The following is a 17,875-nucleotide window of genomic DNA, read 5'->3' on the forward strand; positions in this document are numbered from 1 at the left end:
GTCTTCTGAAATTACTACAGTTGCCCAATAAAGAGTTTGGAAAGGCACTAACAAGATACCCATCAATAAGATAATAGCTCTTTCCAGATCCCTGAAGGTCAAAATGTTTCCCACACTCCTCCAATGGGACCTGCCTTCTGTAGCACCTTCAAGCTGGGTCAATATTAGCCCTGGGCTTAAAGCAAATCAATAACAGTCCAGGACTGTTAGTTAATCCAATAGTAAAGCTATTTAGGAGGGAAAATCCAAATTTCCAGATGAGGGAGAAAAGAGCTGTAGAAAATGGACAATAACTATTGTTTATAAAGAAGAAAAGGTTTTCCTAAATTTTGAGGGACTTACTGGCAGGTCAGCCTTGAAAGGGGCCCCAAAGCTGCTGGGTGTATCTGATAAATGGTACATATGTTTCATGCTTTTCTTCTGTTTGTATTTAATATTTAGCAATACAAAATGGAGGAAGGAACCTCAGTTTCCAAACAAGAAACTTAAATTTAACCACATCTTTAAAACCATTTAATCTCATTTCTAGATGACCTCACAAACATAAAAAGACAAACATACAAAGATGTTCAATCCAGAATTATTTATAATAGCCAAACCTGGAAACCAAATCAAGGTCCATTAGTTAGGGATCAAAAAGTTAAATTATAATACATACAACAGGCTATGGTACAGACATTAAAAGTAATGTAGATCTGTATCTACTGACAACTAATGTGATCCACTACATATTACTGGGTAAGACAAGCTCATTATAGAAAACCATGTATCACTTGATCCCATTTGAAAGGAAGTGACAGTATAGTGCAGCAGTTCTCAAACTTTCTGGTCTCAGGAGTCCTGTACACTGAAAGATTACTGAGGACCCCAAAGAACTTTTGTTTTTGTTTATGTGAGATATACAGTATAGACATTGATATACTGTACTTGAAAATAAAACTAAGCCTGCCTCTCAATTTTTCTGTGAACCTAAAACTGCTCTAAAAAATCTTTCAAAAAAAACTTAATTAAAAAAGTGTATTTAAAAATAACGATACCAAACCCATATTAACAAAATAACATATTTTATGAAAAAAATTATATTTTCCCTACCACCCCACACACCAAATTAATAAGAGTAGTCGTATTGTTACTGTTTTACACTTTGGCAAATCTCTTTAATGTCTGGCTCAAAAGAAGAAAGGTAGATTACCTTCTGCATTATAGCAAGTGTATTAGTTTGTTAGGGCTGCCATAACAAAATACCACAGACTAGGTGGCTTAAACAACAGCATTTATTTTCTCAATAAATTCTGGAGGCTAGAAGTCCAAGATTAAAGTGTTGGCAGACTTGGGAATTCCCTGGTGTTCAGTGGTTAAGACTCCCTGCTTGGGCTTCCCTGGTGGCGCAGTGGTTGAGAGTCCGCCTGCTGATGCAGGGGACGCGGGTTCGTGCCCCCGTCCGGGGGGATCCCACATGCCGCGGAGCGGCTGGGCCCGTGAGCCCTGGCCGCTGAGCCTGCGCGTCCGGAGCCTGTGCTCCGCAGCGGGAGAGGCCACAGCAGTGAGAGGCCCGCATACCGCAAAAAAAAAAAAAAAAAAAAAAAAAAAAAGACTCCCTGCTTTCACTGCCAAGGGCCTGGGTTCAATACCTGGTCGGGGAACTAAGATCCCACAAGCAGCAAAGCACGGCCAGAAAAAAAAGGTGTTGGTAGACTTGGTTTCTCCTGTCTCTTCCTGGCTTGCAGATGGCTGCCTTCTTGCTGTCATACATGGTCTTTCCTCTGTGCATGCACATATCTGATGTTTTTCTTTCTTTCTTTTTTGGTTGTCAAATGATCCTTTATTGAAATATTTTCCTTTGCTGTCCTTAACTAGCTGGGCATTCCACTGCACCACTGTTGATGTCATCCATGATGTCACGAGGGTGGCAGCCATCAACATTGCAGTCCACAGACTGGGGAGTCCCTGGGATCTCTTTAATGGTTCCAGACAGTTCTTGAGCTAAAAATAAGTGCCACATCTGTTGGGCAGTGTTGACAATCTCATCAAAAATTGTATGTCCACTGTGCTTAATGTTCTGCTTCTTTCTGTCTCTTGGCCATTCCTTGAAGGCTTTGATGATCAGGGCAGAGGCAGAAGGAACTTCCTCAGTCTGGCCCTGTCTGTTCTGAATTGGTCGGTTTCACTGTCATTCTCGGACCCTTCCAATCACCAGTTACTAGGCAATATTATCAACCAAACTTTTTTGGAGACAGACCCAGGGAGATGATCTCCGTAGTCAGGGGTCCGATGTTTCTTTGTGTGTCCAAATTTCCTCTAGTTATAAGGACATCAGTCAGAGTGGCTTAGGGCCCACCCTAACAGCCTCAGCCTCATTTTAACTTAATCACCTCTTTAAAGGCCTTATCTCCAAACAGTCACATTCTGAGGTACTAGGGGGTGAGTGCTTCAACATATGAATTCTCAGGGGACACAATTCAGCCCATAATAGTAGCTATAATGGGAAGTAGCTAGTAAAAGCACAGCAGAAGTATTGAGAGCAAACTGAGTTTCTCTCTAAAAACATGTATCTATAACCTAAACCTACCAACTTACAAAATTCTAGAAAACACAAAAATATACAAACATATATTCTATTAACCATTAGTGTGATGATGTTACCATATCATATAGCCTCTGGAAAACTCCACTGTACACTCAGGAGAGAATCAGAGTGAAAAAGGCTAATTATGCCTTAATATTTTTATGAAAATAGTAGGACATTCCCACCCCTCCAAAGGATCTCAGGGACTCTGAGGGGTACAAAGACCACATTTTAAGAACCACAGATACAAGCACTATGACCTCAGGCAAATTTCTTAACCTTGTTAAGCCTCAGTTTCTAAAATGAGGTTAATGATAACACCAACTTAAGAGGGCTTGTAAAGATTTAATGAATAAATACCCATTATTCACAAATAAATGACAAATGTGAGCATTCTGCTAATATTAGCTGTTATCATTTGTGAAAAATACTTAGCAACATGATTCATGTGCTTAAATGCATAGGAAGTAGTAACCTCTGGATGAGGAAATTTATTTTTTAAACAAATATTTAAATTGAAGCATAACACTGGAAAAAGCATAAGACAAAGTAGATAGCTTGATGATTTTTCACACAGTAATCTTATTTTACCTTTGTTTGAGAGATCATTTTATTAATAACAACAAAAAAGTTATTGATAAACAACCACAACAGCAGCCCCTTTTCTCACCTATAGCATCCTTGGGTTTTGCTACCCATCTCCCTGTAAGCATCAAGACAGAATCTGAGAAGTGTTCCTTAACTCAATACCCCTCTGGTACCATCAGGTTCTCTTTGGCACAAGGAAAAGCGCACAGTGCAAGAGCAAACCTGAACCAAGCTTTGTGTCATTATGAAGCTGGATTGTCATCCGTGTCCAATTTAGTAAACTCTGAAGTTCACTTAAAAAATAACCATTATAGGACTTCCCTGGTGGTCCAGTGGTTAAGAATCCGCCAATGCAGAGGACACAGGTTCAAACCCTGGTCCGGGAAGATCCCACATGACATTGGGCAGCTAAGCACATGCACCACAACTACTGAGCCTGCACTCTAGAGCCCACGAGCCGCAGCTACTGAGCCCGCACCCCACAACTACTGAAGCCTGCACACTGCAACTACTGAGCCAACGCATTGCAACTACTGAAGCCCACACGCTCTGGGGCCCGTGTGCCACAACTACTGAGTCGCGTGCTGCAACTACTGAAGCCTGCACGCCTAGAGCCCGTGCTCCGCAACAAAGAGAAGCCACCGCAATGAGAAGCCCGTGCACTGCAACAAAGAGTAGCTCCCACTCGCCCCAACTAGAGAAAATCCCACGTGCAGCAATGAAGACCCAACGCAGCCAAAAATAAGTAAATAACCATTATAAGAAACATTTGTCATGTTTCTACCAAGGGTATAGAGTTCATTTGGGGGTAACTCATTGTGCCCCTTCAAAAAAACACCAATATTATTCTCCATAACAAAGTTCCTTATATAATAACACAGATCTTGTGTAATAATCATGGTGAGAGATTTTTTCCCCTTCTCCTCTTAGAGGAGTTGAGGGTGAATTCAGTGCCTCAAAAACCAACTGGAGTGATGTTAGGTGCAATTTAACTCTATTTCAGTGCAGAATGAACTGCAAAGTGGTAATACTAAGGGAGACTGGATTATAAGCACAGAAGTAAATCCTCCATCCTTGACCCCATTACAGTTTGTTGAAAGGGGACCTGAAATCTTGAAAAATTCTTTTAGCTCCATCAAAAATTATTTGCTCTCTAACACTGTTGCTCTTCTCTAAAAGTTCTACATCAAAACTACCTGCTACTCCCCCTTCTACAACAGTAGTTTAAAGTGTATTTTCTTTAGAGCTACATTGTCTCAAAAATTTGTCTATTGGCTTCTAGAAAGAAAACTTAAAACATAAAAATTTTTTCCCAATTCTACCAATACCTACAAACTTACAAAACAAACAAAAATACATAAGCACACACTCTATTAACCATTAGAGTGATGATGTCACCATATCACATAGCTGCTGGAAAACTCCACTTTACAAGTATCAGAGAATGACAGTGAAAAAGACAAACAACTTGTGAAAAATTACAGTATGATAAGTCCTTAAACACATAGTTACCTCTAAATACTAAATAATAGAATTTCTAATTCTGTTAAGAATTTAGCATTTGATATATAAAGTTACATTTTCCAAAGACAAAAATTTTTTCCTAAAAACGTTAAGTCATACCTCTGATACTCAAAAGAAGACATCTTTACTTCCTGGTCAAGGTTGCCCAACGGCAGCTGTCAGAAAGAAATCAGTAAGACAGAAGCGGGACCAAGAAGAGATGAGGGCACTGAATTTCAGTCAACTCTGCTATTCAGTACTACCTCTGGGAGCGCTCATTCCCATATGCCATTTAACAATCAGAGGTGAGTGAGGTAAAAGCTCAACTTAAATTAAAAAATGAATATTACCAGTAGAAAGCTTTTTTGGGAAAAAGCAACCCTTTTTTGTGTGGGGGGGTGGGGAAAAGCAAGCACCAATATGTAACTCCTGGATGAAAAATATGCTATGCTATTGAATAAGTGATGGCAGCAATGTATCCCAACACACACTGACAAAGGGGGTCAAACTGAAACTATATAATAATACTAAAAGAAAAACACAGTTACTTTAGAAATTCATTTATTCACAAATGATCTGTGCAGTCACACTGATAGATCTCTGAGTGTTATACACAGCCCTTACCATGCCGTGGCCTTATTAACACACGGGATTCAGAATCATACTTCTCAAACAGAAAGTAAGAATCAAGATTAAGACTAAGCAATGAAGGAAAAAGAGAGGCCATGGAGGGAGAAAGGCTGTGAAAGGGGGTAGAGATGAGAGGTAACAACAGTGAGGCTGGAGCTCCCCAGCAGAGAGTGTGGCAGGACTGATGGGTGGGGCAAACCTGTGCTGGGAGCTCCCTCCCTTTGCTGGTCTGCAGCAAAGGAGGAGTGAGTGCCTTCTGTGGCTGACACTCTCCCAGGGAACTCTGCATAGTCCTGATGGTATCACCATTGCTTTGATTGCTGCTGCCCTGAGAAGTAAACAGAAAAGAGCTACAATACTGCAGCTCCATCCGTGGCATGGGAAGGCAAGGGTTAGGGTAGGGTGAAGGAACAGGAATCTAAGAAATATAAAAGGTATCAACTTCAGAAGAAAAAGGACAGATCAAAGTAAAAGGTAAAAACTTTACCAGTTATTTTGCTAAAGTTTAAATTCTAAGTAGTAAAGGAATTGAAAGCAGGGTCTCAGATATTTGTACACCCATGTTCATAGGGCATTATTCACAACAGCCAAGAAGTGGAAGGAACCCAAGTGTCCATCGATGGAAGACTGGATGAACAAAATGTGGTTCAGTCGGCCCTCCATATCCATGGGTTCCACATCCGTGGAGTCAACCAACTGCAGACCAAAAATATTGAGAAAAAAAATTACAGAAAGTTACAGAAAGGAAAACTTGAATTTACTGTGTGCCGGCAAATATTTACATGGCATTTACATTGTGTTTGGTATTATAAATAACTTAGAGATGATTTAAAGTATACAGGAGGGTATACATAGGTTATATGCAAATATTATGCCATTTTATATAAGGGACTTGAGAATCCACAGATACCAAGAGAGGTACTGAAACCAAAGGAAACCGAGGGATGAGTGTATATACATCAGATGGAATATTACTAAGCCTTAAAAAGGAAGGAAGTCCTGACACATGCTACAAAATGGATGAACCTTGAGGACATTATGCTAAGTAGAATAAGCCAGTCACAAAAAGACAAATACTGTATGATTCCACTTATATGAGGTATCTCAAGTACTCAAATCCATAGAAAGAGAAAGTAGAATGGTGGTTGCCAGGGGCCTGTAGGGGTGGGGGGGAAGAAGAGTTGCTTAAATGGGTACAGAGTTTCAGATTTGCAAGACAAAGAAGTTCTAGAGATATTTCACAACAATATGAATATACCTAACACTACCAAACTGTATATTTGAAAATGGCTTAAGATGGTAAAATTTAGGTTATGTGTGTTTTACCACAATAAAAAACAAATTCTGGGTATTGATTAAAAGGGGGAAGGAAAAAATACAAACCTTCTACAATCTGTAGATATTATCTAGGTGGAGAGATTAATAAGATCACACACCTGTAATTCTCTTTTAAAGTATTAATATAAGTTTAAATGGTTGAGGCAAAATCAGTAGGTATATAAGAAATAATGCAAATCTGAGCTCCACTGGGCTTCAGAGGTACATTTTCAGAGAAGAGCTTTGGAAAGAGAGGTAGACCCTGTGAAAGACGAACAAGCTAAGGGTTACAGTCGTATGTTCTCCCTGTGCTCACAACCATCTCGCTGACAGTGCAATGACTGTGGACCACCATTAGACACCATGGTATCCTTGGGGAATCACCCAGGAAAGCTATCACCCAAATTTCCACATCCCTCCTTGGCAATTAAAATGATGATACTTTCCCTCAGCACCTTGTGAGGATGTTTAATTTCCAGTGTTTCCCAAGATCCACCTCAGGAGAAGTCAATTTGTCCACAGGAGGCATAGTTTCCAAAGCTGTCTACTGTGAACCTCTGAGAGATGTGAATTGAATTGAGCTTTAGGGTACCAAAGCAGAAGTTCTCAAATAGCTGAAAAGGAAGAATAAAAACTCAGAGTGAATATCCAAAGAATATCATAGATGAAAACATTAAACATTGGATTCTCTTGTAAAAACACCACAACAATCCCGACAAATCTCCTGTGCTTTCTTCTCAGTATTTATTCTGAAAAATGATCCTGGAGAGGAGGGATAGGAGCGGGAGTGAGAAAAGAACAGCAGCTCTTCGTTGATTAATTGAAAAGCCTCCTCTGACAAAATGCACTAGAGAAAGAGGTCTGAGAAGTCAACTCCAAAATGTATCTAGTGAGCAGATATGACCAGGAACTTGTAACAAACATCCTAGGGCCATACCCTGATCCATAGGGCCTAACAAAGCTGCTTCTATGACTTTCAGTTACTGACCATGTAGGATGTTAGTTTTGTTACAGCCAGGATAAAATTTGATATATTCCCCCACCTCATCAACAACATTTATTAGAAACACTGACTAAAATAAACAGTAGATAAGGTTCCTGCCCTACAAATAATTCTGATAACCCAGTGAGGAGTACAGAACACTTTCGCACACAAAACAGCTAGAGGAACACTTCTATTGAATGATATAACAAATACAAATGATAATATTTATCAAAAGCCTTTCATTAGACTTTGGATTCAAGCCAGCGTCCTAAAGTAAATGCTCTTTACTACAATTCTTTATTTAAAAAGCTTTCAACTTTGTCAGAGGGAGGGATGAGCCACACTCAGAAAGACCTGCTTTTGTGATCAGCACATTTACAAGGCAGAATGCAAAATGACATCAGAATTCATTTGAGGAAAATTAAGCCACACTGCTTAGATAATGAGTGTCAAAGAGTAAAGGGCTGACCTTCCTCTGTTAGGATGGAAGAGCTGCTCTTTCTTAAAATGCCAGCACAATCCTGAGAAAGCCTTTCAGTACGTGAACCAACAATGCTTGAGTAGAACCTAAAGCTGAGACCTTTGCACGTTAGCAACTGACTGTCTTGTCTCTTCACTTATTTTTATAGTATCTCTATAGCCATGGACTTCAGCCACTGTCACCTTTCCTCTTCCTGCAATTAATGGCCTAGCGAAATGCCCGGGGTTCATTTAAAGTCTAACTTTATAAAGCCCAGTAAATACTGATTCTTCAACATGACATCAACTTGACCCCAAACATCTATTTAGAGGTTGTGTGCCGCATTGTCTTGTCTTTCAGAAAGGTGATCAGCTCTTGCCTGCATTGATTTACACAATTAACTTCTCTTCCTGGCTTCAGCAGCCTGTTCAAACCATATCCACCCTTTTGTGTAAAGAAATACAGCCCGAAATGTTTATCGGCTAATCCCTTTGCTGAACGTTAATTTGAAGTGAAAGCCATGCCAACAAGACTGACAGATTTACAGCTTTACAAACTGAAGCCTTCTAGGTACAAAGAAGACATAACCAAAGGGGCAATAAAAGACAAGGCAAAACAAAACTAAAAGGGAACTCATAATACTTTCAACAAGTTAGTTTTTAGGGATTAGCAGTCCATGGTTCTTCTCTTTGTACCTATGCTTCCAAGTGATGGAGACACCACAGCTAGGAGCTGGAAAGTACTTACCTCTGACTTCACTTTGCCTTTTAAATACTTATAACCTCCAGACGGCATGATTTGCCAGGGAGATTTCTCATGCTTTAGGTTTGAAGCAAAGAGTAAATACGGTGATAATGAAGTTAGCTGGGATGTGATTTCAATGCAGTAATTACACAAATTAAGAGAAGACTGAACACAAATTCCCATGCTCCTTTAAGACAAGAGCAGCAGGTGGAAAGACTGAAGTCAGTCGAAACTTACGACAGGCACGTGGGAGCCAGGTGGCTATGGACAGACAACACCACCCATGGTACAAGATCATAATGGGTAAGACTCAATAAGATGAACAAGTCGAAGTACCCTCCTTGTAAACTGTAAAGCACTCCTGAAAAGTAAATAGTTCCTATGATGTTTACAACATCTCTCTGCTCTTCTTAACAGGTCCTTACTCTACCTTCATAGGCTGCCATCTTCTTCCGCACCTTTTGATAACATCATAATCAAATGGATTTCTTATCGAAAGTCCCTAGTGCAAGGCCAAGCTTCATTTTAGTCTTTCCTGTCCCCATGTTCTTGTTCTCTCTCTCTGTTTATGATGATTTAGTAACAATTTTTCATAGTTTTTTTATTGTTTAGTCATTGTTTTATCTTTAGTCTTAAGCTTCCCTTTTAGCCTTTCCTGTCCCCATGTTCTTGTTCTCTATGTTTATGATGATTTAGTAACAATTTTTCATAGTTACTTTATTGTTTAGTCATTGTTTTATCTTTAGTCTTAAGCTTCTCTTTTAGTTCTGCCAATTATTTCTGGTGACTCGTTAAAATATAAGCTCTACAGAAGAAAGATCTTTTATGCTCTTCAAAGCTGAATCCCACTATATGCTGTAACTGTATCTTTGCATATGATCAATAAGCATTTGTTGGATAAAATGACACCAAAATCGAATGTTGGAGATGTCTGTGTACTTTGTGTAGGAAAAGAGAAAACTATAACATGGCCTTGTTTAGATGGATATAAAAATCTCATTTATAGATCACCACCTAGGAATGCTTGAACAAGACTTACCCAATGGTATTACCTCTAATGTAACCTCAACTGTAACTACTTGTGAAGAAAGAATTTATAGTTATTAGTAATGGAAATTTCACATATTCCTTTAAATTTCTATGTGTTTCTTATTTGTCAAAGCCTAGTCTTAGCTCAAATTTCTGATCTAGAATGTCACTGAGCACCTGATATTATGCATTTTCATGTAAAGAGGCATATGATGTGGTGTTGTCTCCCAGGCAACTGCCATCTGGTTAGGGAGGATGGGGTATGTGTCAGAAGAGAGGCATGTTGATGACACGGGTGTGTTCACCTTGTGAAAAGTTACTGTATTATGTACTCAATTAAAGTTTACCTAAAACAATATAGGTGGCAAAGGTTAAGTGTGGGAGGAGAGGTAAAGGCAATTAATAAATGCAGCGGGAGGTAAGAAAACAATGGATGTAGAGGGCTGGGGCATCTAGAAAAGCCATCTGGAAGAGTCAGAAACTGAGCTGGGCCTTGTAGCAAGTCTAAGACTTAGTGAAGAGGAGGAGGGAGGGCAGCATGAAGGCGGAAATGGGTATATGGAGGGTCAAGTAGGCCAGGTTAGATGTAATGGAGGGTTCCTAAAAAGAAGCAGTGAGAAGACTAAGGCTAGAGACATAAGGAGGGAAAATCAGATTAAGGGGGGCCCTGAGGGTCAGGTTCAGAAGTTAGACTTCATTCTAGACGGTGGGGAAACACTGAAGGCTTCTGAGTAAGCTGGTGACCCAAGATGAAAACCAAGGGAAATTAATCTGGGTGTGGCATATTGATTGTGCTGACTGGAGAAAGGAACAAGAGAAGAAAGAAAAGGAGACCAGGGTAGCAGTTAAACTATGAGATACTGAGTGTCTATTGACTAAAAATAGTAGTAGTGGGCCTGGAAAGATTGGAGCAGATGTTAATACTATGAATGAAACACAGAACAGACTCCGTGATTTTCTGGATGAGAGGAAGGAGATACAAAAAGAAGATGAGAAAAGTCATGGATGACAGGGTAAAGGGATATGTGAGGGTACCACTGATAGCGACAGAACATTTCTGAGTGGGAGCTATTTTATGGGGAAAAACAAAAAAAATTCAGATCTGTTTACACACTCATTCTGTGTCTTTAGCTGTGTGTCTCAAGCCCTTCTCCAACCAAGGGTCTGCCTGGTATGCTCTGAGAATATATATTAAAGACATGAAATCTGTAGCACAGTTAAGTGGAAGCACATCACCATAAACAGTTTACAACTGTCTACTTTTTAAATTGAGTAGTAGTTCTCTATGTATTAGGGAAATGAACTCTGTGTGATGAACTGCAAATATATTTTCCCCCAATTTGTCATCTGTCTTTTGACTTTACTTATGGTGATTTTTACCATGTCAATTTAAATTTTTATAAACTCAAAAATATCGTAACATTTTAAAAACAAAGTTACCTAATGCCAATATTGTTATATATTAAAAAATCAAGGTGAACAACAGATATATATGTTGACAACAACACTAATGAAGTAAAGATCATAAGAGCTAAAGTTTACTGAGCAAGCATGCATGCCAGGCATTATACTTCGGGCTCTATGTGATCATCTGACTGCCTCCTCACAACCCCAAGAAGCAGATACTATTATTAACCCCCATTTTAGGGTTGAAGCTGAAATTTAAAAGGCTAAAGTAACTTGCCCAAGAATACACAGCAAGTAAACAGTGGAAAATTGACATTCATAAAGCTGGAAAAGAAAAAGAAAAGGAAATTAAGATTCAAACCCAGCACTTATATACAAAACAGAAACAGACCCACAGACATAGAAAACAAATTTATGATTATCAAAGGGGAAAGGTGGGGGAGGGATAAATTAGGAGTTTGGGATTAACATATATACACTATTATACACAAAATAGATAGCCAACAAGGACCTACTGTATAGCACAGGGAACTACACTCGATATTGTGTGATAATCTACATGAGAAAAGAATCTGAAAAAAAAAGATATATATGTATGTATAACTGAATCACTTTGCTGTACACCTGAAACTAACACAACACTGTACATCAACTATACTTCAATTATAAAAAGAAAAAAATATTCAAACCCAGGTAGCCTAACTCTGAAGTCTGAACTCTTTAACCTCTGTACTCTACAGCCTCTCCTTGTGGGTGATGCCCCTTAAAACCTGGCCCTGTTAAACCACGGAGATTAAGCTTGACTCACAAAACTCCCAAAGACTGAAATGAACATATTTTTTCCTTGTTATTCCTACTTTCATTGTCACTTCTTATCCTGGACCTCGTTTAAGAATCAGATGGCTGTAGTTCAGCTAGAAGAATTTTAATTGAATTCTGGATGAAAATAAGCACAAATCAACTAAATGGCTCCATTTAATTAGGTACCTGAATGGAGAAGAGGAAAAAGCTTAAACTACACGTTTAAAAAAAGAAACTTGGTTGTTCTTTATAGGCTAAAGTAGTTCAAGAAGAGCAAAGTGGTCTATTGTTTAGAAAATAAAAGACCTAACAGGAAAAATTTAAATTAAAAAAGAACCATGGCAAGGTATTTAAATCATATTGAGTTTTTTCCCCTCACTGTTGTTTTATAACAATTCCTTGGGGATTTTGAAACCTAAACCTTTTTCTTTCTGAAAACATTTCTCTCTGATGCACACACAGAGCCCTGTTGTGTTGGAAGCCAGCATTTTTTAAAGCCTGTCGTAAAGGAACAAAACAATGAACAGCTGCACGAAACTACAAACATTTGATAAGGAAACAAACATAGAATTTAAGACTGCCAATATTTGTGATATCACTTGTAAGTAATAAGTACTGATTTGGACAATTTAAGAAAATTTAAAACCCAAGTTAAGTGTTAAGTATGACATTTGAAAACTGTTAAGCATACAGCTGCTATCCTTTATTGACCACTCACAGTTATCTTCAGAAAATTAAAGTTTTCCTATTACCAAGAGACAAATGTGGACCACCAAGATGAAAGGTTTTTAGTCAAAACCAAAGCTTCCCTGACAGAATCTCGAGACAAAGATCTAACCATCCTGCTGTCCCTTGCTCACATGATCTGTGAAGCCTACCATTTTTAGTTTGTACATGTTTGTTTCCTAGGGAGAACACAGAAGAAATTACTGATTTTTGGTAGTGTAGTGGTATACACTGAAAGAAAACAAAAAGCAAGATTTAAGGGCTAACTGTGGTCATTTTCCCTTGCATTCATTTCAGACCTTCTACTCCTTCCTCTCAGGCTCTATGAAACAACCATAAAAGACCAGAAATAATTCCACATGTGACTAGGCTGCAAAGATGAGCCTCAAAATCTCAGCGAGAGTTGGGGAGGAGAGTAAAGAGGAACCTCCTAATATCTGTGACCTCAAGCTACAAAACTGAATGAATGGCCAATCCTCAACAGCATAATGACAGACATGTTGGGGATCCCTGTCCATTGGGCTTCCCAAATGAGGCTCGCTCTCTTTCTTCAATCTTAGACAAAGTAGTGGTCACTCTCTTCAAAGATCTCTCCTTTAAGAAAATCTATTTCTTGTGCTGGGTGGCCTCAGTGAACTATCTGGTATCTGATTTGACTTCAAAAAGAGGAAATTCAGTTTTGAAGTCTAAAATGAAGATTCGAAATATGTAAGTCCTGGCAAAATAAATGAAAGCAAAAATGAACGAATGGGATCTAGTTAAATTTAAGAGCTTTTGCACAGCAAGGGAAACCAGTGACAAAATGAAAAGACAACCTAATGAATGGGAGAAAATATTTGCAAATGATATGGCTGACAAGGGGTTAATAGCCATAATATACAAACAGCTCATACAGTTCAATAACAAAAAAACCCAATTAAAAAATGGGCAGAAGACCTGAACAGACATTTTCCCAAAGACATACAGATGGCTAAAAGGCACATGAAAAGATGTTCAACAACGTTAATTATCAGGCAAATGCAAATCAAAACAACAATAAGATAACACCTCACACTTGTCAGAATGGCTATCATCAAAAAGTCTATAAATAACAAATGTTGGTGAGGATGTGGAGAAAAGGGAACCCCCCTACAAGGGACCCCCTCTACAAGGGAACCCCCCTGTAAACTGGTGCAGCCACTATGGAAAACAGTATGGAGGTTCCTTATAAAACTAAAATAGAGTTACCATATGATCCAGCCATTCCACTCCTGGGGATATATGCCCCCCAAATTTCAAAACACTAATTCAGAAATATATATGTACCTTAATGTTCACAGCAGCACTATTACATCATAGCCAAGATACGGAAGCAAACTCTATCTATCAGCAGATGAATGAATAAAGAATGTGGTATACACATATATTTGTGTGTGTGTGTGTGTGTGTGTGTGTGTGTGTGTGGTATATACAGGACTATTACTGTGCCATAAAAAAGAATGAAATTCTGTTATTTGCAACAATGTGGATGGACCAAGAGAGTATTATGCTTAGTTAAATAAGTCAGACAGAAAAAGACAAATACTATATGTTATCACTTATATGTAAAATCTAAAAAATAAAAGAAATGAATGCATATAGCAAAACAGAAAAAGACTCACAGATATAGAAAACAAACTAGTGGACAGCAGTGAGGAGAGGGAAGTGGGGAGGGGTAAGATAGGAGTATGAGATTAAGAGACACAAAATACTATGTATAAAATAGATAAGCAACAAGGATATATTGTACAGCATAGGGAATTACAGCCATTACTTTGAAATAACTTTTTTTTTTTTTTTTGGCCGCACCATGTGGCATGCGGGATCTTAGTTCCCCCACCAGGATCAAACCCATACACCCTGCAGTGTAAGCATGGAGTCCCAACCACTGGACCACCAGGGAAGTCCTAAAATAACTTTAAATGGAGCATACTCTATAAAAATACTGAATCACTCTGCTGTACACCTGAAACTAATACAATATTGTAAATCAACTATACAGTTTATTTATTTATTTATTTATTTTTGGCTGCGTTGGGTCTTCATTGCCGTGCGCAGGCTTTCTCTAGTTGCAGTGAGCAGGGGCTACTCTTCATTGCGGTGCGTGGGCTTCTCATTGCGGTGGCTTCTCTTCTTGCAGAGCACGGGCTTCAGTAGTTGTGGCTCGCGGGCTCTAGACCGCAGGCTCAGTAGCTGTGGCGCACGCGCTTAGTTGCTCCGTGGCATGTAGGATCCTCCCGGACCAGGGATTGAACCCATGTCCCCTGCATCGGTAGGCAGATTCTTAACCACTGCACCACCAGGGAGGTCCTTATACAATTTTTTTAAAATGTTAAGTCCTATGAAATTTATAGTCATTCCTGGTATGTGCAAGTTAAACTAACCCTTAGTACATAATCTGGTACAAATGAAAGTAAGTACTGGTGTTCAATTAATGCAAGGATTTAGAAGGATGCAGCGGGTCCTGTTTCTCCCCCAAGAAGGGATTATTTCTATTGTTTTCATGTATGGCAATTAGACTTCTGAAACCTAAAGTAAACAGGAATGGCAAACGCATGCTACTTTGAAGTTTTCCCAGTGTTTTTCTTCTATAATCTGTTTTACCAACTTCTATTTCTCACAATTACCCCCTGTTTACAGATAAAAGTAACAGTAATAACACTATTTTGTACTTAATAATAATGCTCCCCCACCTACCTCCCTACCAGGGATGGTATGAGGATGAATGGAAGACAGTCTGACAAGCACTTTGAGCTCTTTGGAAGGTACTCCCACAGAAAGCCTTGCTGAGGCTAAATAACACCTTTCATCTAAGGATCTAAAAAGTATCTCACAAAGCCCAGCTCATTAACCCTTCAAAAAAATCACTGTGACATAAACCTGAGCTCAGCATTATTATCCCCATTTAAAAGATAAGAAACAGAGACAGGCTAGGACCACTAACATTGTGATATAAATTTAAGAGTTCCTGGGACCAGGCCTAGAACACAGGCCAGTAGAAGGCCATGTCCACATGGCAGTGTGCATTTGTCTCACAATCTGAATAACAAATCTGTACCAAAGAATGCCAAGTGGGGAAGAAGTCCTATCCTTGGGCTATGCATATGCAATCAGACAGCAAAGGAAGCGTCCACTTGGTTTTGTGGCCAAGAAAGATAAGTAATGTGAAAAAACTATAATCACAGCCCTTGGAAGATTCTAATTGAAAAACAACAAAACAAATAATGGTATATTTCAGAAGCATTCTTCACAAAATTGTACCTCCAGGTACAAAAATGATAAGACTTTAGGTAGTAAACAGAAAGATATGGACAACAGCCTAAAAATATAATAGACTTGAAAACTATCACAGCTCTTCATATGTCATATTGCCAATGTCACTTAGAATTAGGATCACAAGTAAGTTTTTTCCTTTCCCACAGGTAAGTTTTGTTGGTTAAAACTCCCCAAACCTAAAAAAATGATTCTGAGTTTCTGCCAAGGTACCAGGCAATTCAAATTCTCAAGCCTTCCCATACCTTTCATTTTTCTTCTGGCTACGTGCAAGATTACTCTTGAAGAGAGCAAATATGAGAGATGTGAAGAGACAAGAAGGAAAATGGTGATCTAACACATCAGGTCAAAAACACCTTCCATCTACTTGAAAACTATTTACACAGGCTGCACTCACATTGATTCTTTCTAAATCGCCACAAAAGAACACAATGGAGCCTATTCACACTAAGGTAAGCCATGCCACTCTACGTATACACAAACATACCCAACTTCACCTGGAAACCAAAGGTAGAAACTTCTTTTCTATTGAAGAGAGAGATCAAAACAGTTCTTAGGGCAAACTAGACTTCAATGCTTTCCTATCAATAACCACATAGCTACTCTCTCCCTCAATTTTTCCACCTTTGAACAGGGACAATACCTTACAAGGATATTCTGCAGTTACAGGAAGATAAATTATCAGATGGAATTTTGAGCTCTATTATTGTCACTCACCAACTATAACATCCAATGCATCATTACATGACAAAAAGCAGCTTCCTTAAAAGAAAAAAAGAAAAGGTCTAGAAGGAACTCTGATAGCTTACAGTCTCTGCAGTCATCAACTGGTTTCACAGGGCTATATTTTTAAAGAATGGAATAGAAACATCTACTTCAGAATAAAAGACAATGTGATTGTTAGGTGGTTACTATCCTAGAGTCATCTCCAAATACAGCCCTAACTCCGCCTGAGATACCACATCTAATCTGAAACCTCAAACTGCAGTGATCAGTGGTGAGAGAGCCAATAATGATAGCTAATAATAGCCAATAAAAATAGGACATAATGTACTTCCAAAAGGCCGAGGGCACCTCAGATCAAGGGAGCAAGTCAAGGCCAGTCTGTGGGAGGAGTAATTCTTATCATCAATTACCTCTAAAAGGAAAGAGCAAGAAGAATGTAATCAGTGTATCAGCTATGATTTTTCAACCTATCAGCACATCACTCCTGCTTTGGGCATCTCCATTAAAACAGTACCAAAAAGCTCGCATGTCACCAGAGCCTAAGTCTGCCCACTGACTGCAGTGGCATAGGAACATTATCAAGCTGCTCACACAGAATGGGAACGTGAACTTCCCTCTTTGATTCTGCTCTCCCAAACCACCTGCCTCTCTCAGCTGCAGAGAGCACAAGGAATGTTATAGGCCCGACCTGAAGAGGCGCCAGGCAGAAGCCAAACAGCCAGGGAATGAAGGCTTTAACACCTCCTTCAAACAATCACGCAGGGTTGCACTTTTGGATGTTTGCCCTGAGCCTCACTGCTGACGTGAGGATTATCAAGTTTAAGGCTCTGCTGGTAAGGTCAAATGACCTATTAGAGAGTGAATTAAAACTGCTATATACAAACAGGATGCCAGGCAGTTCTGCTGAGCACCTCAATACTCAAAATGCCAAAGGACTTCCCCTCCCTGCAGAGTCTTTCAGTTTTAAAAAGTAGCAATAAAAAAATGTGGGTGGAAGTAGGAGACAGGAGAGAAGAGGCTGTGCTGACATGGCTGAAGAACCCAGACCTCATCTCAGCACACAGCAGCACGCTCTGCTGGTTTCCACAGCAGCAGGTAGAAT

The 17,875-nt window shown here is 39.2% G+C and overlaps 1 protein-coding gene across 5 annotated transcripts in view; it reads right to left on the reverse strand.

Moving 5' to 3' along the window:
* ASCC1 (activating signal cointegrator 1 complex subunit 1) overlaps positions 1 to 17,875 on the reverse strand; it is a 106,005-nt gene that overhangs the window by 1,760 nt on the left and 86,370 nt on the right. For 2 of the 5 annotated variants that reach the window (XM_032607277.1, XM_032607283.1), the window contains exons 10-11: positions 7,060 to 7,218; positions 5,202 to 5,983 (exon numbers count right to left, since the gene is read on the reverse strand). The exons of 2 other annotated variants lie outside the window; for them this stretch is intronic. In XM_032607277.1, the coding sequence (XP_032463168.1) occupies positions 7,102 to 7,218 (117 nt within the window). In that variant the 3' untranslated portion in view covers positions 5,202 to 5,983; positions 7,060 to 7,101. Of the gene's footprint in view, positions 1 to 5,201; positions 5,984 to 7,059; positions 7,219 to 17,875 lie in introns of those variants that run through there. One more of the 5 variants, XM_032607278.1, reaches the window with a different exon arrangement.

The sequence above is a fragment of the Phocoena sinus genome, chromosome 16, assembly GCF_008692025.1.
Source record: "Phocoena sinus isolate mPhoSin1 chromosome 16, mPhoSin1.pri, whole genome shotgun sequence".
NCBI classification, from domain to species: Eukaryota; Metazoa; Chordata; class Mammalia; order Artiodactyla; family Phocoenidae; genus Phocoena; species Phocoena sinus.